At 39.8% G+C, this 25,524-nt stretch overlaps 1 protein-coding gene across 1 annotated transcript in view; it reads right to left on the bottom strand.

Annotated features, from left to right (window-relative positions):
- Nucleotides 1-25,524, bottom strand: part of STXBP4 (syntaxin binding protein 4) — a 200,134-nt gene that overhangs the window by 12,062 nt on the left and 162,548 nt on the right. Inside the window, exon 15 of the mRNA XM_052658542.1 lies at nt 9,925-9,982. Coding sequence (XP_052514502.1) covers nt 9,925-9,982 — 58 coding nt within the window. The remainder of the gene's footprint in view (nt 1-9,924; nt 9,983-25,524) is intronic.

Genomic DNA, 25,524 nt, shown 5'->3' with positions numbered 1-25,524 from the left:
GGAAAATCGAGGATAACCTCCTTATTTTAAAGTCAGCTGATTAGCAACCTTAATTCCACCTACAGCTTTAAGGCCCCTTTGCCGTGGAACCTGATATACTCAAGTATTCTGGGGATTAGCTCATTAATATTACTGGGGAGCTGTTATTCCACTTACCACATCCCGGTGCCCCATCAGCTACTTCTCTCACTGAAGACTGCGTCTTGAGGGAAGGGGCACTGGGTGTGTATCAATTCTTGCAATTTGCATGAAACTCAGCAAATACACAGCAAGAAAGATTATATGCTATATTGTGTTGGAGATTATTGGCTGAAGAAAAAGGAACTAGAGATCTCTGGAAAGTAATTTAAGGGAGAAACAACTGTTATGGAATGAATTGGGTCCTCCGCTCCTCCCAGCTCTATGTTGCAGCCCTAAACCCTAATGTGGGTCTGGTGGAGAATGCGGCCTTTGTGGAGATGATTAAGATTAAGTGAGATCATGGGGGTGAGACCCTGATCCAGTGAGATTAGTGTCCTCGTAAGAAAAGGAAGACACTCTAGACCTTTCTTTCCATGCACAGAGAAGAGGCCATGTGAGGGCACAGCGAGAAGGCAGTTGTCTACACCCAGAAGAGGGTCCTCGCAAGATGTGAATCCCGACGGCATCTTGATCTTGGCCTTCTAGCCTCCAGAACTGTGAGAAAAAAGTTCTGACCCAGTTTAAGCCACCCAGTCTGTGGTATTTTGTTATGCAAGCCCTAGCAGACTAATACAGTAACCAAATTTGGAAGTGAAAGTGACAAAAAAGTTAGTATTTATTGAGCAACTTAAATAAAGGGTCTTGGAGGCAGAGAAGATTACACATTTGGCTAAATGAAAGTATTTAATATAACCCTACAAATACCATAAATAATATAAAACAAATAAGGCTCATTCACTAATCAAGACATTCATGGTTAAATCAATACTGAATGAGAAAAGCACCTTGTAAGATGATAGATACAAAAAAATATGTAGGGTAAACTGTCCCTCTTGTACATTTAAAATACACTCATATGTCCTCTGCACATAAAAAGTATTAAAAATATTTTAAGAATATATCTTAAATTCATAATAGCAACTGTCCCCTGGGATGGGATAAGACAGAGAATGGAGAACAAAGGGGATTTCAGTTTGATCTAAAATGTCCTATTTTTTAAATAAAAAATTCTAAAAGAAAATATAATAAAATGTTAGTGGGCACTGGATAATATTTTATTATTTTTCATACTTTCTGTATTTTTAGAATTTCCAAAATTAAAAACTGAACAAAATATAAATCAAGAAAAAAGTATAACCCTGGAAAGGTAATGAATTTCTAAAGTACTTCACACAGTCTTTAAAGATTTTTTTTTATATCTTTCTGATAAAAAGCCAAAAAAAAAACCATGCTTCCTGCCTCAGTCATACCTGTCATTGGTTAAATGTGGGGGGCGGGGGGGAAGCGCGGGGGAAAGTGTTTGATGTTGTCTGTTTGGATCTGGATGTTTTATTCATTTCAGTGGGCTCTGGCATTCTGAGCAACCTTGGACAGCTGGCTGGCCTTCTGTCTGAATGACAGTTGCTCATCCCAGGCTTCATGCGGCTACGCCCCGTGTCGTATTTATAGAATATCCAGCGCAGGCGTCTCAGGCTCCTGAGCACCGCCATCTCTCTGCTCCTGTCACACAGCTCTGGCTGGCTGGGGAGGGGTATGGGGTAGGTTTGGCTGTTGGTTTCTATTTGCAACTGTGCAAATGCTGTCATTTAAAACTCCTCCACTGGCAAAGAGCAGTAGAATAATGTAAGGGGAGCTAGGGGAAACCAACATCTGTTATGCCCTCACCTTGTGGCAGGCGAGTTATTTTGTTCAACTCTCAAACTGGATAAACTGCTATCTTTGTTTTTTGATGAGAAATGGGAGTACAGACAACTGAAATAATATCAATTACACCAAGTTTACACCAAAAAATGGTGGCATAAACATTAGATACTAGGTCTGGGAAATTCCCTGGTGGTCCAGGAATTAGGTTTGATTCCTGGTCGGGGAACTAAGATCCCACAAGCCACACATGCACCAAAACAAAAAAACAAAACCAGCTCTTTCTGATATGAAGGGCCATATTTTTCCCCCCAAAACTGCTTCCTTAAAGACAGTATTTACTCATTTGATAAATATTAATATTTATTTAGTCAGTACACCTACCAGGCACTGTACTAGTTACTGGATATTCTAAACCAGTTATCACATAGATGTGTACATCCAAACCTGGTTTCAATACCTTACAATTTACTCATAGCTAAGAAATGTTTGGAGACAAACCGTTAAAAAGCTCCATATTCCCTTCCTCAAGTCCTCTGCTGGTTTCTTCATTACAGTTTTATTAAGAATGAAATGCTCAGGATTGAAGAGCCTACCCCATTGCTCCTTACGGATGCTGAAGTTAGGAGCATAGAAATTGCCCTAACAGTTCATCAAGCGAGACTTAAACTTTAGAGGTCTGTCTGTGGGTTTTTCTTAACTCATTCAAAATTAATCAAAGCAGCCAAATTAATGAGGTCTTCAGAGGGAGGGCTCCTGACAGTATCTCCTAAAGTGGAGTTCAAATCATCTGCCAAGCAGCAAGGGAGAACAGACATAGAGAACAGAGTATGGACACGGGACGGGGGACAGAGTGGGTAGAATGAATACAGAGAGTGTCATGGAAATAGATACACTACTGTCTGCAAAGTGGATAGCCAGTGGGAATTTGCTGTATGACCCAGGGGACTCAAACTGGGGCTCCGTGACAACCTAGAGGGGTGGGAGAGGGTGGGAGGGAGGTTCCAAAGGGAGGGGACATATGTATACCTATGGCTGCTTCATGTCAACGTGTGTGTGTGCTTAGTGTCTCAGTCGTGTGCGACTCCTTGCAAAACGAATACAATATTGTCAAGCAATTATCCTTCAGTTAAAAATAAATAAATTAAAAAAAATCATCTGCCAAGGATTTAGGAAAACTTAAAAGTAGTAGCTTTTTATTTCCAATCCAGAAAACATCCCTTGCTCTCCACCCTCCCTTCTCTAATTTCCCTAATTTCTAGTCACGTTAGAATTACTATATGCATTATTTTATAAATGAGATGATGAATGTAACTTAAGCCTTTAATTAATACAGCAGGCTGACAATGACAAATTTCATTCATATACAGGTTATGATCTACATTTTTTCCTGCCTGGAAACAACCTAATAGGATATTCTACCCCAAGCTGGGCATCCCTGGTGGCTCAGATGGTAAAGAATCTGCCTGCAATGCAGGAGACCTGGGTTTGATCCCTGGGTTGGGAAGATCCTCTGGAGAAGGGAATGTCTACCCACTCCAGTACTCCTGCCTGGAGAATCTCATGGACAGAGGAGCCTGGTGGGCTACAGTCCACGAGGTCACAAAAAATTAAGACATGACTGACTACCACTTTAACAACCCAAATTCAGACTATCATTTAGGGTAGCTAATGAACTCGGACTAGAAAGATATGAGAAAAACAGGCCCATTGGAAATCAGTTTTCCTTTGAAGTCATACAGGCAAAGCTCTTCTGTACTGTACTTGTTTTGGGAGGAGGCATCACTGCTTAACTTTTCATTCCAAACTACAGTCTGCATTATTACTGCTTATCCCACAGAGTTCTATGTTGGCAACATGCTCTGGAAGACCAGAGACCACAAGATGTGGCACGTGTCCCACACGTCTCTTCCCCCGGCACCCACAGCAGACACTGCTGATGGGTCAAGACACACGTCAGTGAGGTTGAATGTGGCCCCAGAATTCTTCATAAGCAACACTTGAGAAAGTGAGTTGAAATCTATTTGCCTTCTCTGCTATAAGACAGAAACTTCTGTTTGATGCAGAAATCAGAGACTGCTCAGGTTTTACTGATATGCAGTGGTAATGCTGGAAGTTAATATCTCCTATGTAATGGAGAACAGGTTTTATAATATGTGGAGTGCTAGCTCAGGTTTCAGGATCTGATATAAAGGTGTATCAGCAAAAATGAACCATAAGTCAAGTATGAGTCACTTTTAAAAACCAATGATTATACCCACTTGAAAAAATCAGCAACAGTACAACTTAATCTTTCAAGCAAGAATATGATATTGAGATTTTTTGTGTTGTTTGTACAGATGTATAGATTATATTATGATTTAATTATTAATATATTACACATACTACACTGTGAAACAGCACTGTCCTCTAGGACAGCGCCTTACCTTCTGGCATGGACACTCTTACGTAGCTGCCTCCTAGATTGTACCGGGGTCTGTGTGAATAGTAGCACATGGCAGAAAGGAAGTCGCTCACTTCTGAGCTTGGTTATAGAACCCACTGCAGCTCTTGTTTTGGTGTTTCTCTTTCTCTCACTGTGTCTTTTGTTCCTTGCTCCGAGGAAGCCAGCTGCCATGTTTGTGCAGCCCTATGACCCTATCAATGGAGAGAGGTCCAGGTACGGTGAGGAACCGAAACCTCTCATGTGAGCTTGGAACAAATATTCCAGCCCCACTAAGCTACTCTTCAATTCCCAGACCTTGCTAAGAGCTTGATTACAACTTCATGAGAAACACAGACAGAGAGAGAATCAGAATGAGCTAGCAAAAGCACTTCTGGTTCTTGACCCTCTGAAACTTGGGTAAGAAAATAAATGTTTACTGTTTAAGGCAACAAAATTTGTGGGAATTTATTAAGCAGCAATAGAGAATTAATACATGAAATCAAGGCTATTGATCACAGTGAATCTCTATTTTTTTCAATAGAAAAAAGAGTTCAATGAAAGCAATGTAGCAGCTATTCTAGTTTGTAATATTTAAGTTCATTTTTTACTATTAAACATAGATCTTATAATAATTTTGTTAAATTATAACATGCAAAGTATATGAACTTTTAAACTGAAATGATGTCAAAAAACTATTGTAAATATGTAATAGTATATAACTACAAATGGAAGATAAGAAGTTGGGTGGTAAGATGGTCAGATTCACTAGATAGTTTCATTACAGTAACATCAAGATAACTGGCATTTTGTCATTGAATAGAAGAATGCTACAGCTCTTTCTCTAATGAGAAAACAAGAAAAATTTCCCTTGAATGCATTGACATATATAGCAAGTGAGTAAGCTCTGCCTATTTGCATATGCGAATACAAATATTTGTATATACACATATGCATATATAGAAGTTTGTTAATTCCGTGAAACGCTGGCTCTAACAATGCCAGCATTTTGACTGTACTTGTTTACACCAGGTAAAATGCTTTCTTCTCTTGTGTCAGAATGTAAGCAGATGACTGACTACAAAGTGTTAATGCATGTGCAATGGACGTGTGGGTGGATCGGAATATTCAGTGAGGACCGTCTTCATCTAGGTGCTCTCGGGCAGCACTGGCAGTTATTCCTTCGCCCGAGGCTAGGCTTCCACCAGATGGAATCATTCAGTTTCTGGGAAGACACTGACAGGTGTCAATCTCAGGGAAGAGACTGTATGTACACAGACTATCATCTACTCCAGTGTTCTGGAAAGGGGATTTCAGTCACTGTTCTTTCTAAGTAAAGGTGACAGAGGCAATGACCTGAGTTCATTACTTGCTATTCTTACCTCCAAAGTATGATCCATGTGGTAAATGAACTGCTGCTGCTGCTAAGTCGCTTCAGTCGTGTCTGACTCTGTGCGACCCCATAGATGGCAGCCCACTAGGCTCCCCCGTCCTTGGGATTCTCCAGGCAAGAACACTGGAGTGGGCTGCCATTTCCTTCTCCAATGCATGAAAGTGAAAAGTGAAAGTGAAGTCGCTCAGTCGTGTCCGAAACTTAGCGACCCCATGGACTGCAGCCCACCAGGCTGCTCCATCCATGGGATTTTCCAGGCAAGAGTACTGGAGTAGGGTGCCATTACCTTCTCCGGGTAAATGAACTACTCCTACTCAAAAGGGAACACAGTCTATCCAGGCTCAAAATTTTGGTTGGGAGAGTAGAAAGATGAAAAAATAAAAGTCTAAATAGTTTCAAGGAAGACATAAAGTCGATGCTTGCTTATTTGGACATTACTTATTTAGCAACCCATCTGATGCAGCTAAGAGCTGAGATGAAACCCTCAAGTGAAGAGGCCTAACACTTGGCTCAAAGTGTATGCTCTGGGTCAGGTGTCATGATACGTTCTTTACATACGTAAACTCATTCATTCTGTGAGGAGTTCACCCTCTGAGGGTAATCGTCTTTCCGTTTTATAAATGTAGACATTAAAGCACAAAGAGGTTAAGCACACAGGCCGAGGTTGTTCAGCAATTCTATGCAGCCACCAGCATTTGAACTCAACTTGCTGCAAATTCAAAGCCCATGCTCTTTTCCCTACACCAGATGGCCTTTCTCAAACAAATGCACCAGCATTAGAACTTACACATTTGATTCACATACAATCCCCTGGAGACTCACACTTCAGGACGGGTGATGGTTTAGTCACTAAGTTGTATCAGACTCTGGTGACTCCATGGATGGCAGCCCACCGGGATCCTCTGTCCATGAGATTATCCTGGCAAAAAACTGGAGTGGGTTGCCATCTCCTCCTCCAGGGGATCTTCCTGACCCAGGAATCGAACTCAGGTTTCCTGCATTGCAAGCGTGTTCTTTTATGCCATCAGGCACTCAAGGACTACTTACAAGCAATTCAAATTAGTCTGATTATTTGGCATCCTGTCTTCCTCAAATAAGAAACTCCTGGGGAAGATGGTAAAGTGTGTAGAGGATAAAAAAGGGGAATGGAGATAAGGAGATGGCCAGGCATGCTGAGAGCAGGGGGAGATGACAGCTCTGTCTCTATTCCAGCTTATACTGCTTAATATTCCCCTGCAGAACTGACTGAATTGTGTATAAGACAGATGTTCATAATGATTTTGTTCACTGGCTTTGGTATAAGAAGGTAGGGAAGCATGCAGTACTTTTAGAATAAGACATCCATTAAGAATAGTCAAAGTAAAATAAATGTTGGTGCTGGATGGTAAGCACCCCATTCTTCCATGAGACAAGTATAGAAATCTACCTGAATCAAGATCTGTTTATAAATTTTTCTGGTCACATGTAAACACACCATGTTAAAATAAGGAGATGGAGAGGTGCCGCAAGGGGGCGTGTTTTGGGGGGATGGCTTGGACTCAGACAACCCTGGATCTGTATCTTGACTCTGAAATTTTACTACTCTGACAGTTTCTCCAGTGGTAATGGAGAGACAAGGATACCCACCACTATGCTTTAAAAAATCTTATCTCTTTTCTGCTTTTGGTAGGAGTCAAGATCAAGGTCAAGGAGGAGAACTCCCTAAGGAATGTGTTTTTTTATGGCTGGAGTGGACTATACAAATGCGGTGTCTCTTTCTATTTCTTCACAGAGACTGAGCTAGATCTCAAGGCAGTTAAAGGGCTTGCTTACTTCTCTTTCCTCCTCTCCTTGGATGCTATTCTCCTCTGTAGCAGAAGCCCAGCTCGAGGCTACTGTTCTAGCCCACAAAGGACAGTGGCTTAAACCTCTGGGTCCCAGGCGATGGGGCACACTCACTCTGACCCTCTCACACTCATGTCTCTCTCCCCCTCATTTTCTTTGGTGGTGGGTGATGGTGCTGTTAATATCCTTCCCTCACAGGGCACTGGGTAGGCTCTGACACAGCTGCGTGTCAGGATACTGACAGATGGCTAAGGCGCAGCTGGGGTGAAGGAGTTCCCCACTGGGTCCAGACCCCTTTACTAACCTTTTTCCAAGGCCTCTGGATTAAGAACCCTGGTTTACAGTGAAGGCTAATTCGCCTTCCTTTGATGGAGCACTTCTTTTGGGGATCTTCTAGGAGACAGGCACGGCTGAGAGCAGGATGCAGCTCACCACCATCATATCATCCTATTAAGAGCTGAGCAATGCCCACTTTCCACATTGTTAGGAAGATTACATGATATAATGCATAAAAGAAAACAGCCCAACACCTAACAGATGCCTGGTTGCTAAGCATCATCCCCCATCCCCACATTTATTCCCGTATGCATCGCAAAGTGAACATAAGAAAGAAAAGTGAAGTGGAACTTGCTCAGTCGTGTCCGACTCTTTGTGACCCCTTGGACATTCTCCAGGCCAGAATACCGGAGTGGGTAGCCGTTCCTTTCCCTTCTCCAGGGGATCTTCCCAACCCAGGAATCGAACACAGGTCTCCCGCATTGCAGGTGGATTCTCTACCAGCTGAGCCACCAGGGAAGCCCAAGAATACTGGAGTGGGTAGCCTATCCCTTCTCCATGGGATCTTTCCAATCCGGGTCAAACTGGGGTCTCTGGCATTGCAGGCAGATTCTTTACCAACTGACATAAATTTGAATGTGATTTTTCATTTTCTTGCCATCCCTATACAATAGTGATTCAAGTCTTTCAGGAATAAACATACTTAAAACAGCATATTGAAGCAAAATGTTCCTTCTGGAAGAGTTACGATTTGGGAAGTGACCCTAAACGTAATCTGTACATGGAATTCCTGAGTTCTTTGCTCCCAAAGTCCCTTTCTCCTTCATGTGTTATAAGCTACACCTTTGCTTTGTTAATTACTTTTTGCTAGAGACCAAAAGAAAAATAAATCAAGAAAATACTTTGCCAGCTTTACCCCTAGCTTTCCCTTAAATGTTTTTAAAATATGAAGCTTTTAAATTTTCAATGTTTTAAATGTCATACAATTTTTCCTGCTCTTTTTTCCACCATGATGTTTTCTCCATATTGTAAATTAATGACGACTGTCTTATTAGGCATCTATTGTGTTCAAAATTTTACGGTAGGTGCTTAACATTTAACAACTCTACAAAGCACGTAAAATCCCCCGTATTTTTTGATGAGAAAACTGAGATGAAGAGAGATGTGGGAATCTGTGTAAAATCACAGAAGTTAAAAATTCAAAATGTGGATATTGCTTAGAAAAATACTTGTACGTTTGAAAGAGCAGCAAGGACACATCTCTCTTTTCCTCGCCACGTGTACATCAAGGATCATTTGCTTAAAAAAGGCCATGTAAGAAAGTCTCTTGAGATCTGAAGAGTAGGTTGGGAGTCCCCTTTGTGTTCTCCTAACTCCAACTCTGACATGAGAAGAGTTACCCAGAGCACAGTGCCCAGCAGCTAGAAAACGCATTTCTGCCAGGACTTTAAAAGAAAGGTCTCTGTCAGTGACAGTCTAGTACAGCAGAAAGAATCCTGGTGGCAGACGACTTGGATTCTCTTCTGGTTGGGTGATTTAGTTAGCTGTGGATTTTCGGGCAACTACTCTAGTACTTATTTTCTTCATCTATACATGAAGGATGTTCTGAGAATCCAGTGAGATGGGATCTGTTCTTAGACTGTCTCATTTATCTGTTCTGTTATATATTGAATGTTTTTCTTCCCTATTAAGTAAATTCCCTAATATCAGAGAAACAGTCTATATATTTCACTACAGTATGGAGTATAGCCTGCCACACAGCAAATGCTCAAAGAATCTTCGCAGAATGAATGAACTGTGTATACTGTAAAGCATGAAAAATGTTGATTGTAATTAGTATTATTGTTAATAAGTTTTAAGGCACAAAACAGAGTTTTTCAACAGATATTAACTTTGCACAAATATTAATACTTTTAGCCAGAAATGAATTCAGGTAGTAACATTTAGGTTTAAATGACAGTCTTGTTCCAATTTTTTGATGTTTCCCTTGAATTAATTATTAGGTTTTTCCTCCCTAAATGATATTAACATTTAAATCACATGAGATGAAAATGGCAAACTTTCATTTCTTGATACTAATTTTTTAACCTCCAAGAGGGTTTCTTGGTTTTACTGATTATTCTGCAACTTCCAGGTTCTCTCCAGATGTGAAGAAAACTGCTTACTTGGTTGGGATGCTGGTACTTACTTGATGAAATACTTGATTCCATCTGCTGTGTAAGCTTCCTCCCACCCGTAAGGTAGACCTACAGTGAAAGGAAACCAAAAATACATTTAATAAGATGATAAAGATAACTTTATTTCCTGGGCACAGAATTCCCACCGCTTTACAATTATTTGAGTATGTTTCTTGTACAAAATAATTGTCTAGAAAGGAGGAATTAAAACAATTCAGATGAGCTTTCATATTCAGCATCTTAGAACACAAGAAATAAGTCTTCAGTTAACAATCTGCTTTAGTTGCATTAAATGGATTATGACTTGTCATTTACATGTGGTGAGCGTTTTTGTCAGCAGGATTCACGCCAAAACTTGTGGTGCAACGGATGGTTTTTGCCTGGAGGTAGAAGGATGGACAAGATGGCCTCTGCTTATCTATTTGGGCTCAAAGTTTCTTTAATTGGCTCCCTTTACATTCTTTTGCTCAGTTCTACAGGGAATTGCTATGAGTGCCAGGTCAGCAGGGGTTTGCAAGTAGCTCTTGCACAAGACAAAATACCTTATGAAGTTTGAAAGCTTAGCAAAGTGATTTACCTTGGATTGTGGCATTTTATTTCATTAATTAAGAATTTTGTGCACTAAACATAAATGGCCAAATAATTTGCTAAACTTAGCTTCCAGCTCTGTAGTGGGATTGAGAATAATTAGTCAGATGTAAAAAAAATGCAGATTGAAGTAAGCAAGCAATTATTTGACCATATTTCTGTAAATGAGTACATTTTTATCCTCATCATGCCAACAAAACAGGTTCAGGTTGAGGCAGCCCATTCTCTTATATTCCAGTTATGGGTAGGTCGGCCTTCCCAGGTGCCGCCAGCGGTGAAGAATCTGCCTTCCAATATAAAAGGTCCAAGACACATTTGATCTCTTTCTGGGTCAGGAAGATCCCCAGGAGAAGGAAATGGCAACCTGCTCCAGTATTCTCGCCTAGAAAATTCCATGGACACGGGAGCCTGGTGGGCTACAGTCCATGGGGTTGCAAAGAGTTTACTGCTCATACATGGGTGGTACTCCTTTAGAAGACAGGGTTTCCATCTCTTGGCTCCACCCCTGAGTACTATTAAGGGTTGTAATTGGATCAGTCTTTGGTACTGACTTATCAAGTCTCCTTTGAAGTCTCCTCTGCCAAAGAACAGACTCATGGCACAGGTAGCTTACTTCTTTAGAAAGTAATTAAGCTATAACAACAAACCATTGACTTCACTTTCAAAGTATCAGCAAGCAGCAGAGCAAAAATCAGGAAGAGCAACTATGAATGAAATAAAACCTTACTCGATCACCATTTACTTCGCATTCTTTGAGAACAGCTCTAAGTATGCTGTTTTTATAACTAAGAAAAACACTTTTTATATTTACCTCCAATATTTTAACACAAGTTGTACAAAACAAGACCTTGGCCCAAAATTCTGTAATTATTTCCTCTGCAGATTAACATAGGCCACCTAGGAGTTTCTCTTACTTCTTAATGAATAAATCTTTCTATTTTAAGCAGAAAAGAAGCATTTCTGGGGACTCATCATAAGCAAATGACTAGTTTCTTAAAAGCCCCTGAAATGACACTGTATACATCTCTGCTAGTACTCATGGCCAGCACGCATTCAGTCAGGCCGTGATCAACCGCTGCTGCTGCTTCAGTTCGTATAGATTTATCTTCTTTACGCTTTCTGCATCTTTGTACGAATCACTTCATTCTTCACTGACAAGTCTCTCACTTGAAGGGAAGAATCTGATGACTATACACAAAAACCATGCTTTTATGACAAAAATGTTCAGAAATGCCAGGAATGCTAATCAATAAGGCAAAGACATGCTAAAAGTAGAAAGACATTCTAATGGGACCAAGATTTTTCTTTAAATGACTTGTCTGTCAAGTGCAGTTACAGTCATATTTCTAATCTTAATTCACAGGTCTTTTTTTTTTTTTAATGAGGAGAAAAAAATATGCATATTTAAAGATAGTATCTTTTAATCCATAGGATCCTTTGAAATTTGAGACTGACATTGGGATACCACATCCCCATGCCATCTAAATAAAGTTTCTGTCTGATTATTTTCTTACAATTATTACCAGGACTATAACTTCACAACAGATTTATTAAAGGTACCAGTTTATATCTATATAAGTCAAAATGATTATCAATGACTGTAGCCATCAAGATATTCCTGTGAATTAAACAGTATTTTAGAATAAATTATCTGTTCTGAAAAAACAGTATTTCCTTTTAGGAAACAGGGTAGTTTCTTCTTTTTCATGCAGGTAATACAGTCTGAAAAAACAACTTGGGGATTAACGTGATAGTGGCTATATTTCAATAAGAGTTCATTGATGGAAAACACAATCACTGTCCATTTATAAACTAAAAACCACAATATACTGATAAACCAAATATCCTACTTTATAGAGAAAGGGCACTTTTGATTTCTACAAGCTTGTATAACTATGATGGATTCAATTTTCCCATAGTAAAGGTTTTCATCACTTCATAGTAAGTGATTTGGGTATAAATACAACATATTATCTAAATACTTTTTGATAATTGTTATATTAGTAATAGACTCAAGGCATTAAAATTTTTCTACCTTCCCCACATCTTTATACTTGCAAATACATAATGCTCTTATTTTCCTTTTCTTTTTATATTTGCTTTAAAACTGTTATGACAACTATTGTTTCTGACTGCAAGTATTTGTTTATGAACCCTCACATAACATTCTTTCCATCACAGATCATTTGTTCCAGTGGACTCTTCATGAGTACTTTGCCAAAGTAGGAGTCTCCTGCAAATTCAGCTTAGAATACTGGCTGTCACCTACTCTGTGTATCCAAAACCAAACTCCTCACGCGTCCATACAAAATAGCTCCCTTCCATTTCCCCAGTCTACTTATGTATTAAAGTTCTTTTTGTCATATTTGGCCCATTCATTAAATATTTATTGATCATTTTCTGTAATTGATTAATTTTATATGTTCAGCATTTTACTTGGTGTTCGATAGATAATGAATAACAAATAAACTTGGACCTTGGTCTTATGGAACATTAAAAAAGTAATCATAATTAAAGACATCATCAAAAATAAGAATAAGAACTAGGAAAAAAAAGTATTGAATACTCTAAAATAGTAATTCATAGCACAGACAAAAATTAAACTCCTTAATACATAAATAACTTCTACAAATCAGTAAAAGAGAAGAAATGACAAATAGGAGTCTGTAGAACATTCAAGACACGAACATACTTAAAATATGAAAATAAGCTTAATTTCACTCTTCCCAAGAAAAATACAAATTAAACTACTATGAGAGGCCATATTCATCATGTTAGTGAAGGGTAAAAAGTAGTTTAATAAGACACTGTGTTGAGGGTATGAAGAGGCAATATTCTCATATTGATGGGCGTATAAATATGATCACATATGTAAGGGAGAACCTTGTCAAGATCTACCTAAACTTTAAATGCCAATAACAATAGTTCACAATAATGGAGTGGCGTATATTGGACACTTGTTACACATGTACCGACTTTCTCACATCTCACAACAATTTTAATGGTCCTGTTATTACCCTCATTTTACAAATGAGGAAACAGGCATGGACAGCTTCCATCACTGGCCCAAGGTTACACAGCTGGCAGATAGTAGAGCCCAAAGTCTTAACCACTTAGGTTGAAAAATGTTAGCTGCTCAGTCGTGTCTGATGCTTTGTGACCCCATGGACTACAGCCCATCAGATTCTTCTGTCCATGGGATTCTCCAGGCAAGAATATAGGAGTAGGTTGTCACTGTGAATTCACATAGTGAATCTAGGGGATCTTCCTGACCCAGGAATTGAAGACGAGTCTCCCACACTGCAGGCAGATTCTTTACCATCTGAGCCACCAGGGAAACCCCTGAACTGGCTCCATATGATCCGGCAGTTCTTCTAAGAATTTATCTTACAGATAACCTTTATGTACAAGGTAATTAATTATAAAAATAAAAGATTGAAAATCTAAATAACCACCCTTGGGGACTGATTAAAGACAACATGTCAGATACGGGGATACTGTCCAGCTGTGAGGAAGAACAAGAAAGTGTTTTATGCACAGTTTGGAGAAAGGGATGAAGGAGGAAGGAAGAATCTCTGGAATTGCTGGAGTCACCCGGGTAAAATGTGGGCAAGAATGCTCTAGGCTGCAGAGTGACAGCAAGTGCAAAGGCTCTGGGAGGGGGAAGAGCTTGGCACACCTGAGGGACTGAGGCAGCACTGTTACTGGAAGGTGGTGAGCGAGGGCGAAGGGGAATGACAGGAGAATGGGTGGGGAGACAGGCTTTGCAGGGCCTGTGAAAACTCTTTGGAAGTTTCTTAAAAGGGAAGCAGGAGACTTGCTGCTGCTTAAGATGAGGAAAGCTGCGAGAGAATGTTGCTCTGACCTTATACGGGGAAAGCCGCACAGCTCCGAGAATGGCTCCTCACTGAGCCGGCCCTCAGCTGACCTGGATTCCAAAGGGTGGTAAGCCCCCGTGAGAGAAGATGGGCCATGTGAACTCATTCTCTCTTGGCAGAGCACAGGATGAAGTGCTGCCATAAAAGTAGGCAAGAAGAAGACCGCTAAAGCTGTGATCAACCTGTAAAGCCTGCTTATCGGCTAGCATGGGAGTTTGGTATCCCCAGAGCCCTAGATGCAAGAGAGCCTGCTTTCTCTCATGAGGAAGACTGAGGGTGGGCAGGAGACCTCAGAGAGTCTCTGGGTGGCGCGGGTGCACACAGGACCCGCACAGGTTCAAGGGTGCAGCAGGAGGATCATCCACGCCCTGGATCCTCCTCTGACACGAAGTAATAGCGGCTGCAGCTGGAGAAGCAAGGGCCACCATGGACAGGACTTTGTGTGACACAAGGCTGCTCATCTGTTCCTGGGGGCGGGGCAAGGAACTGTCACAGCCCCCGTCCCTCCCAGACTGCAGGAAACCGCCTTTGCCCTAGGGGTGGGGTGGGCAGAAAACCTGATGTCTTCACCCTGCGCTGACACTAGTCGACGGAGAGGGGAGGGCAGGAGGCCGTCCACATCTGGAGTCCTGCACTGACCTCCACAAGGCGGGGGCAGGAGGCCCACCTGAGCACTTAGCAGCTCGCTAACAGGGCAGGTAGGCTGAGAACGTCCTGCCCCTGAGACTCGGGCATAGTGCCTGCCTAAAACCCTAAAAGACTGCAGTAGGAGAGCCAAGAGCCCCTCCCACAGCCCCTATTCCCCCCATCCACCACTCACCTGGCACCGAGCTGCCTGCTCTGGGGGAAGGCGAGAGAGCAGACAGGAAATATGCGCTGAGTTGGCAGCAGGTATCCTGAGGGCCCCCACCCTCAGCACCCCAGACCTCACTGAAGCACAAGAGGACAGCAGACAAGCACTGGAGGAATGAGAAGCCTGTGGCAAACTTAGCACAAGCCTAGAAACAAAATGCAAAACCAGCCTGCCTACAAATGAGGGCGAATAACCCTCCCCACACTAAAGGCCTGACAGAAAAGACAGACCCACATCTGAGTTTAAATAACACTTGCCTCAGTCCCTAGAGTTTTGTACCTTCAGTGAATGACAATAAAAATTATGAGACACAGAAAAGCAAGAGGAAATAAAAAGATCCATTGCCAAAAGATAAAATCGCAAACAGAACCAGATCCAGAGACAATGCTGAGCTTTAAGATAACTACACACTAAAAGATCTAGGGAATATAGTGAATTATGGTTGTGTGACTGCAGGCTTGCTCATTACATGGGTATATTATGCAGAAGGTAGAGACTGAGCTTGTTGAGGCCCAGAGTCTTGTTAAATGATGGGATGGAAGGAGAGAGCACCAGGTGAGCTGAGGGAATGTGTAAGAATGACTGGAACAATGGGCCCCAGACTTTAAGCTGAATAAGAAGATGAGAATAACAGTGGAAGCTGAAGGACAGAGAAAGCAGATCTCACTGAAGACAGTAAACCATGTTTTGAGCTGGAAAGCTGGGAGGCTGGAGTGGGAGAGTCAGGAGTCTGAACCACTGTCTGTTGGTGCCAAGGACTGTGGTGGGAATGGAAGACCACAGTAACCTGGGGAAAAATGGGCGTTGGACAAAATGAACTGGAAAGTAGGGGTGGTGGACTCACACAGATGATGTCAGGAGCTGGGATGGGGAAAAATGATGGAGAATGAGAATTCTAAAAATACAACAAAGACAATAGCATCAGTCTCAGAGAGCTCAAATAACCAAATCTATCTGAGAAAACTTTTGCTAGTGTAACTGTTATAAAAACTCAAACACATTTGACTTTTAGCATCTGATATCTTGAGAAAGGGCTTCCCAGGTGGCACTAGTGGTAAAGAACCTGCCTGCCAATGAAGGAGACGTGAGACCTGGGTTCGGTCTCTGGGTCAGGAAGATTCCCTGCAGGAGGGCACGGCAACCCACTCCAGTGTTCTTGCCTGGAGAATCCCATGGCAGGCTACAGTCCAAAGGGTTGCAAAGAGTTGGACATGATTGAAGTGACTTAGCATGCATGCACCATCTTGAGAAAAAGAGAAAGGAGAGGGCAAAAGGTTGGAGAAAGCTGGCTATGAGAAAAAAGAGAGAGTCTCTAACTCACATTTAATGAAGCTTCACTAAAGAATGTAACATTCATCACATAGTGAAACTATTTTTTGCAGTCACAAAATCTGAATCTATATGTAATATTCCTCAACTATAAACTGAAAAACCATGGGAAAGTAATAATCTTGTGGAGTCTGTATGACAGTGAGGATAGCAGTCATCTTGCCTAGCTGACAGGGTTATCATGAGGCTCTTATCAAAGAATATAGAACTATGCAATGATATACAAAAGGAGACTGCTGTTACTCAGAGTAAGAAAAATAATAGCTCCGTCTTCATTTTTTATGGTTCTACAGACATAGAGTATTCTGGATGTTTAATACAGGAAAGGTGTTTATCTACAGGGGAAATCTCTACTAATATGCTTGGATATTTTTTTTACAATCTTCTCAATACAGGAAATCATATCATCTCTATTTCACTCATGCTAACATTTAGTACAAGAATAACAGAAACCAGTGGGACAATCTGACACTCATTGAGTGGTGTGATGATAAATGTATAACAATGAGCTTTTGGGGGCAGAAGGAGCCCTAATTTACAGTATTTACTGATTTCTGTGGTGTAAACACTCCTACCAATGACTGATTTCAAGCTACTTATGTGATGTCAATGAACTATAGAGTTGGGAAGAAATGAGTAGCAGTATTCTACGATGTAGATTTCCCAGACATAAGAGACATAAATAACCTCAATGACAAAGATAAGAAAAAGAATTAGGAAGTGCTAAGTTTTGAGCATTTATGTTTCTTTTTTAAAAAATATTTAAATTGAAAATTTAATGTAATTTTTAATTGTTAACAATGGTTATGTTCCACAATTAGCTCACAAAATTTTTATAAGCCGCTACTAGCCAGCTTCAGTTTAACCACTGTGGAAGCTATCTCTTATCTCCCTGGTCCTAACAGAAAATTCCAAAATTCAAATAGAATAGATGGAAAATACTGTTTTGTCCAAAAGATGATTACATAAAATCAATCAGTCTCTAATAATGTGGAGAATCACTATCCTAACAATAAACTATGTATTTATCAAATGTTTTACAAATTTATAAAAATATTTAATAAATATTAACTCAGTTTAACAATCATTTGAGCTAGGTGCTATTATTAACCTTATCCTACTGAGAAGAAACTGAAGGAATAAAGAGGTTTAAGAACTTGCCCCTTGTCATACTGTTAATAATGGTACAGTCACAATTTGAATCCAAGAAAAGTGGTGCTAGCCTATGCTTTTAACTATTGTCATACTGCTTCCATTTCCTTAACTTTTGTTAGCATTGCTAATAATCAATATTTTCAAATGGTCCCAAAGTATTTTGATTAATTTTTTGAAGAACTGAAAAAAAAAACACCCCAAAACTCTCAACATCTCAAATTCTGCATTATCACCTAGAAAAATGCTCTTTTGAAAGAAACTGAAATAATTTATAGGCTTTAACACAAAGCGGTCTATTTTAGAGAAATTCTAATGTTCGATTTATGATTGCACAAGTTAATTTGTAGGTATGACCTGCAGTGCCAATTTTAAAAGAAGTACTAGCTAATTTTCCTATGAAAAAGGAATCTATTATACTGAGAGATGGTTGTAACCTATAAATAATCAAATAATATGGTATTTTAAGTATAAAAACCTTCTAAGGAAATAATTTGTTAAAAAACTATATAGATTTCCTGAATTGTGCTTTAAACACTCCTTAACAGACTGGCATAAACTCTATATTCACAGACAATTTTGGATTTGTGACTGATTTTTTACACATGGTCACATACATTGTCAGAAAGCGAAGAGGAACTAAAGAGCCAAAGCTATGATTTTTCCAGTAGTTATGTACAAACGTGAGAGCTGAACCACAAAGAAGGCTGAGCAGCAAAGAATTGATGCTTTTGAAATGTGATGCTGGAGAAGACTCTTGAGCGTCCCCTGGATAGCAAGCAGCTCAAATCAGTCAATCCTTTGGCCCTCTGATGTGAAGAGCTGACTCATTGGAAAAGACCCTGATTGTGGGAAAAACTGAGGACAGGAGGAGAAGTGTGGGTGACAGAGGATGAGATGGTTGGATGGCATCATCAACTCAATGGACATGAGTTTGAGAGCAAACTCCAGGAGACAGTGAAGGACAGGGTAGCCTGGTGTTGCTGCAGTCCATGGGGTCACAAAAAGTTGGACATGACTTAGCGACTGAACAACAACAATACACATTATCATTTAAACAAACCAAAAAGCAAATGACTATATGATATAGGAAGATTTTATGTTTTTATATTTGCATGTCTCAAATTCAGGAGTTTAAATGTTAACATAATTAGACAAGTTTTTTTCCAATTAGAGGTTACTCATCGAGCAGGTTAACAGCTATAATACATTAAAGTAACAAAATGGCAAAAATATTCCCAGAAGTTATCTGGTGGTTCATAGTCTTCTTTATCACATCACTCTTTCTGGGCAACTATTACCCTAATATCCACTTAGGAAGATGGAAAAAGCTAACATTTATTTTCTACATTTCTTTTCCCAACAGATGCAAAAGGCAGTTATTTTTACAGTTAAAACTAAGGGCTGATTTCCCTTAACTCTGATATGCACACATTCGAGAAGCCAGCTGAAATGTTCTTTCCTATGTAGCTAGCTTTCATCCCATGACCCAGACTGAAGGCAGGAATGCGGGATTTCACTGGGTATTGTCTCTGGGCATTCAGACAATGCTGGGGGAATGATTTGGTTTAGGTTTGTTTGGCTTAAAATCAATAACATAGAGTAGACTTCATTTTGTGCACTAATAGGACTTGGCATAAAACATACTGAAACTTTCTTCACTAGAGATGTCTCTCTGCATCAGTCAGTCAGCCAGTTCAGTCACTCAGTCGTGTCCAACTCTTTGTGACCCCATGAATCGCAGCACGCCAGGCCTGCCTGTCCATCACCAACTCCTGGAGATCACTCAAACTCATGTCCATCGAGTTGGTGATGCCATCCTGCCATCTCATCCTCTGTCGTCCCCTTCTCTTCCTGCCCCCAATCTCTCCCAGCATCAGAGTCTTTACCAATGAGTCAACTTTTTGCATCAGGTGGCCAAAGTATTGGAGTTTCAGCTTTAGCATCAGTCCTTCCAAAAAACACCCAGGACTGATCTCTTTTAGAATGGACTGGTTGGATGTCCTTGCAGTCCAAGGGACTTTCAAGAATCTTCTCCAACACCACAGTTCAAAAGCATCAATTCTTTGGCATTCAGCTTTCTTCACAGTCCAAATCTCACATCCATACATGACCACTGGAAAAACCATAGCCTTGACTAGATGGACCTTTGTTGGCAAAGAAATGTCTCTGCTTTTTAATATGCTATCTAGGTTGGTAATAATTTTCCTTCCGAGGAGTAAGCGTCTTTTAATGTCATGGCTGCAATCACCATAGGCAGTGATTTTGGAGCCCCCCAAATTAAAGTCTGCCACTGTTTCCACTGTTTCCCCATCTATTTCCCATGAAGTGATGGGACCAGATGCCATGATCTTCGTTTTCTGAATGTTGAGCTTTAAGCCAACTTTTTTACTCTCCTCTTTCACTTCCATTAAGAAGCTTTTGAGTTCCTCTTCACTTTCTGCCATAAGGGTGGTGTCATCTGCATATCTGAGGTTACTGATATTTCTCCTGGCAATCTTGATTCCAGCTTGTGATTCTTCCAGCCCAGCGTTTCTCATGATGTACTCTGCATAGAAGTTTAATAAGCAGGGTGATAATATTCAGCCTTGACGTATTTCTTTTCCTATTTGGAACCAGTCTGTTGTTCCATGTCCAGTTCTATGTTTGTTCCTGACCTGCATATAGGTTTCTCAAGAGGCAGGTCAGGTGGTTTGGTATTCCTATCTCTTTCAGAATTTTCCACAGTTTATTGTGATCTAATAGTCAAAGGCTTTGGCATAGTCAGTAAAGCAGAAATAGATGTTTTCTGGAACTCTCTTGCTTTTTTGATGATCCAGCAGATGTTGGCAATTTGATCTCTGGTTCCTCTGCCTGTTCTAAAACCAGCTTGAACATCTGGAAGTTCACGGTTCACATATTGCTGAAGTCTGGCTTGGAGAATTTTTAGCATTACTTTAGCCTAAATGCATGTGTGTGTTCCTAATTACTTTTAAGTGTACAAAGATAAACAGGATTTCTTTAAAGCACTGCCACTGTTACAATAATAAAGGTATTAAGAGGTCAGTGGCTGGTGAACATGAATTAATCCACATATTAGAAGGGAAAATGAACTGCATCTTCTTTCTTCTCCATTCAGCAAGACTGAATTCAGTAACTAAGTGTGGCAAAGCTGCTGTCAAGTATCTTGATTTCCTCTGGTTAATGACAACATATTATCAGCAATATGTTAGGCAGTCTGAACTGGACACTACTATTTGTCTGCAACTAAGAGTCAACTGACAGTAATAGGTAGACAAACTTGATTTAGGAAAATAGAAACAGAAAAAGGGAGAGGGAGAGAAAACATAAAAGGGTACTCCTTAAATTTAGGCACAGTAAACTTGGGCAGAAAAAGTGAGCTTAGAGACAGTGGACTGAAATTTCTAGATTCCGTCTCTCAATCTGATTTGGAATCTCATCAGACTCTCCCTGGTCAAAATCTCCTCCTCATGCTTGTCCAGCAGGGTAATCTCCCGAACATTCTCAGCAGTACCTTGGGCTCTTTATCTATCTAGGCCCTGGATCTCTTAGAAACTTCACTCAACACTTTTTCTACTCACATTTGTTTAGTGGCTACTATCCAAGGACTGGTAAATGGTGACCAGATTCAGAACAGCCCGGGCACTCAAGAAATACTGTTGACTGACTGCAGAAATTTGACACCTGTGAAGGCTGATGTTTCAGGGAACCCAGCACATATTTGAAATTTTATCGTTGTTATTAAGGCCTTTGTACTCACCAGGAGATTTTCACAAAAATATTTGCACAACTGTTACTTGTGGATTTTGACAACAGGATAGTAGAGGACCAACAGACATGCAATTTTAGAAACACTATCACAGAGCAGATGAAATTAAATCAAGATCATTTATGTTTCTACCCAGAGGGCAAATAATGGAACTCTAAGCATCACTAGTACCTAATCATGTAGCATTTTGCTGTTAACATCCTTGTTTCAAAATTTTTAAAAAATCATAAAAACAAAACCTCTTTTGGAGGTTTGCACATGTGCGAGCATGTGTGTTAAATCTTTTGTCAGTTGTGTCCGACTCTTTGCGACCCTATGGACTGTAGCCCGCCAGGCTCCTCTGTCCATGGGATTCTCCATGGCAAAAATACTGGAGTGGGCTGTCATGCCCTCCCTCCAGGGATCTTCCCAATCCAAGGAGCAAACCGCGTCTCTTATGTCTCTTGAACTGGCAGGCAAGTTCTTTACCACTAGTGCCACTTGGGAAGTCCCTCTTTTGGGTATTCACCTTTAAAGAGATGATATGGGGTGGGAGGTGGGAGGCGGATTCAGGATTGGGAGCTAGTATACACCCGTGGTGGATTCATGTCAATGTATGGCAAAACCAATACAGTAAAGTAAAATAAAGTAAAAATAAAATTTACAAAAAAAAAAAAAAAAAAGATTTGCTTACATTTTTATCAAATATATTTTTAAAAAGATGCAAAGACAAGCAATAAAAACACTTTAGCAGAGCAAATAAAATTTTCAAACAATAGCTTTCATGCAGTCAGATAAACTCAATACTGATTACATTAAAGAGTTATAAACTCAAATAAAAGAACTTTGCTTTTTCTCCTCTTTCTCCTCAAAGAATATTAGTGCTCACAGAATAGTTGACTACCACTTAAAAAAGGAAAATATATGTAGTGTGGCATTTAAAATCTTTTAAAAACACATATCCACAGAAAGACATGCTTGAATCTTCACTGAAGCTTTATTCATAATAGCCCCAAATGAAAATAATTCAAATGCCCCATCAAGTGGTGACTGGATAAACTGTGGAATATCAATCAATCAATACTGCTGAACAACACTGATACAATTGATGCACACACCATAGATGAATCTCAAAAGCACAATACTAAGTGGAAGATGCCACATACTATTTATATGAAATTTTCAAAAAGGCAAAACTATAAGTGACAGAAGGCAGATCAGTGGCTGCCTGGCTCCAGGGCTAACAGACTGACCACACAGGGGCACGTGAACAAGTTCTGAGGTGATGGAAATGTTCTCTAATGTGATTATGCTGGCATTACATAATTGTATATATTTATCAAAACTCAGTGAATTGCACACTTATTTTTATTATATATAAATTATTCCTTTAAAATTAAAAATAACAGGGAACTCTCTAAAGACAGCAATATAAACAAGCTCATTAAAAAACGCTTTTTAAATATAGCTTCAATCTTTTATTTTTTTTATTTTCATGTCCTAGTAATCTTACTTATTGTCTAGTCTCCTACAAGTATTGATGTCTTCCTTTCTATGGTTCTTCAGATACTGTTCTTTCTACCTGGAATGTTCACCACTGTGGAATATATTCACTCAATAACCACTTTTGAATGAACTTCAAAGACAACAGTCATATACCAGAGTGTCTTTGTCAGGATGTAGGCAATTCTCTGATTTAGGGCCTTTTTCATTTGGGAAGTATATCTAGAATTTTTTCTTTGATATGTAATTTACATACAATAAAATGCACAAGCCTTAAGTGTACATTCACTGATTTTTGACAAATGCTTACACCTGTGTAATCCAAAATACCATCAATATACAGAATATTACCATCACCCCAGAAAGAGACCATTCCTGATGATTTTTACCACCATTCCACAGACTACCATAATTTTTAGAAACATTATGCTTTTTACTTTTAGAAATTCCAATTAGTTTAATAAAGGATTTCTATTTATCTGCTGATATATCTTATCTTTGCATTCATTGTGAATATATTTTCCTTTACTTCATTGAACATAGTTTTAAAAAGCACTTTCTTATCCTTTTCCAGCATCTGGATCCTTTGGGAGTCTGTCTCTGCTCTTTGTCCTTTTGGTGAAGAATGTCATACTTTCCTGTTTCTTTTTACATTGAGTAATTGTGTTTTATATTCTGGACATTATGAATGTTATATGGTAGAAACTCTGAATTCCATTATCATTACTCTGAAGAGTGTTGATTTTTCCAGTTTTGCAGGAGATTTACTTGGTCAGACTCAAGCTATAGGCTCTATCTACCTCTTGGGCAATGACTGAAATCTCAGTTCAGTTTTCTATACCCCCTTGGCTGGGCTGTTGCAGTCTCTTCTGAGCTTGGTTGGGGTCAGTCACAGAGTTGAGTGGAATTTATACACAGAATCTGGGGGCCTTGTATTTGGCTGTCTCCTCTCTAGACTTTTCTTCCCTCACTTTGCATCAGTAAAGTTTGCTTCAAACTTCATATTCTAGTTCTATGTCATAGAGACTTCAAGTTATCAAGAGTTTTACTGCTCCATGGGTCCTGTTAGGCCTTGGAGTAGAGCGAGGCAAGCAAGGTGTCCATGGTTCGAAATTTAAGAAGGTGCTCACCCTCAGGCTCATTCATGTAAGTGAAGAGTCGGCGCCCAAGAGTGAGTGCTCCCCTTAACAGGGTTCTGCTTACCTCACTCTAGTCCCAGCCCTGGGTCCTGCCCTTAGTCTGAAAGTGGAACAAATAAGAAACTTATCCCCAGTTTGTTCTTTCTTCCACGTTTTGACTATTGTCCAGAATCTGCCTGATTTTACTCTCTAGAGGCTTCAAGTGGTTGTTTTTCAGATTTTTCCCAGGGTTTATAATTGAGTTTTGAAAGACAGTTAGTCTGTCAGGAGATTATTCAGTCATACTGAAAGCAGAACTCTCAGAATCAAAGAATTTTTGAGTAGAAAGAGATTTTAGAAATTCTTGGTTCACTTGTCTAATGCTATAAATTGGAGACTGACGCCAAAATAGGTTAAGAAGCTTTATCACAGAGTCAATTATATGGAAGGTCAGTAATTTAACTTCTGATCTAGACATCATCTAGTATGCTGCTCTGTAATAATGCAACTTCTGTGCAGAGCAAAAAAAGTTGCACTCAGACTTCTCTTTCAAATGTAAACAGTGTATTAATTCTCAATTATTAGCTACTGCCTGCTTAACAGTTTTGCTATTGTTATGGACTGAGTGTGTGTGTTCCTGCACAATTCGTATGTTGAAGCCCCAACCCCCAGTGTGGCTGTGTATAGCGACGGGGGCATCTAAGAAAGTAATTAATGACAAATGGTGTCATAGAGGTGGGGCTTTGACCTGATAAAACTACTGTCTTATAAAAAGAGATTCTGACTCCTCTCTCCCTACTCATGTGTGAATAAAGAAGAGATCATGTGAGCACTCAGAAAGATGGTAGCTGCCTACAAGTCAAAAGAAGGGGCCTCAGAATGACACCTACATTCCCGGTTCCTCGACCTTGGACTTTGTAGCCTCTGGAACTGTGAGAAAACAGTTTCTGTTGTTACTCAGGCTGCAGTATTTGGTCATGGCAGCCTGAGTTAGCTAACACAGCTATAAAAACGGGTCTAAATTTTGCACACTGGTAAATCAGTTTACTTGACCGAAATTAGATTGACCACACTGACGTACATTCATACTCTTCTTTAAAAGAGGTTGAACTCATTTAAAAGTAAAATCTGCTAATCACTACAATAAAAATAAATTTCTTTTGAGTGCTAAACCCATCACTTTAGGTAAATCTTCTGTGAGATGGGAGAGCAAAAAGTGTTTCTAAGACAATTTATTCTATTGTTTCTCCTATCTTCTTTTTTAAATGCATCTATATCTATCTATTAAAATGAGTCAGAGTCTATTCTGTAAATGCCTTACAGAGTCATACTTTCTAAAACAGCATGTAAACAGGTGCCATGTAAAAAGTAAGGCCTGAACACATATTCCTTATTTGCATCTTTCAATCTAACAGCACTTAGTGAAGATCAATATCATAAGA

The sequence above is a fragment of the Budorcas taxicolor genome, chromosome 19 (assembly GCF_023091745.1).
Source record: "Budorcas taxicolor isolate Tak-1 chromosome 19, Takin1.1, whole genome shotgun sequence".
Classification (NCBI taxonomy): Eukaryota; Metazoa; Chordata; class Mammalia; order Artiodactyla; family Bovidae; genus Budorcas; species Budorcas taxicolor.
The sequence above is the reverse complement of the archived record's forward strand: the minus strand, read 5'-3'. Positions and strand labels throughout refer to the sequence as shown.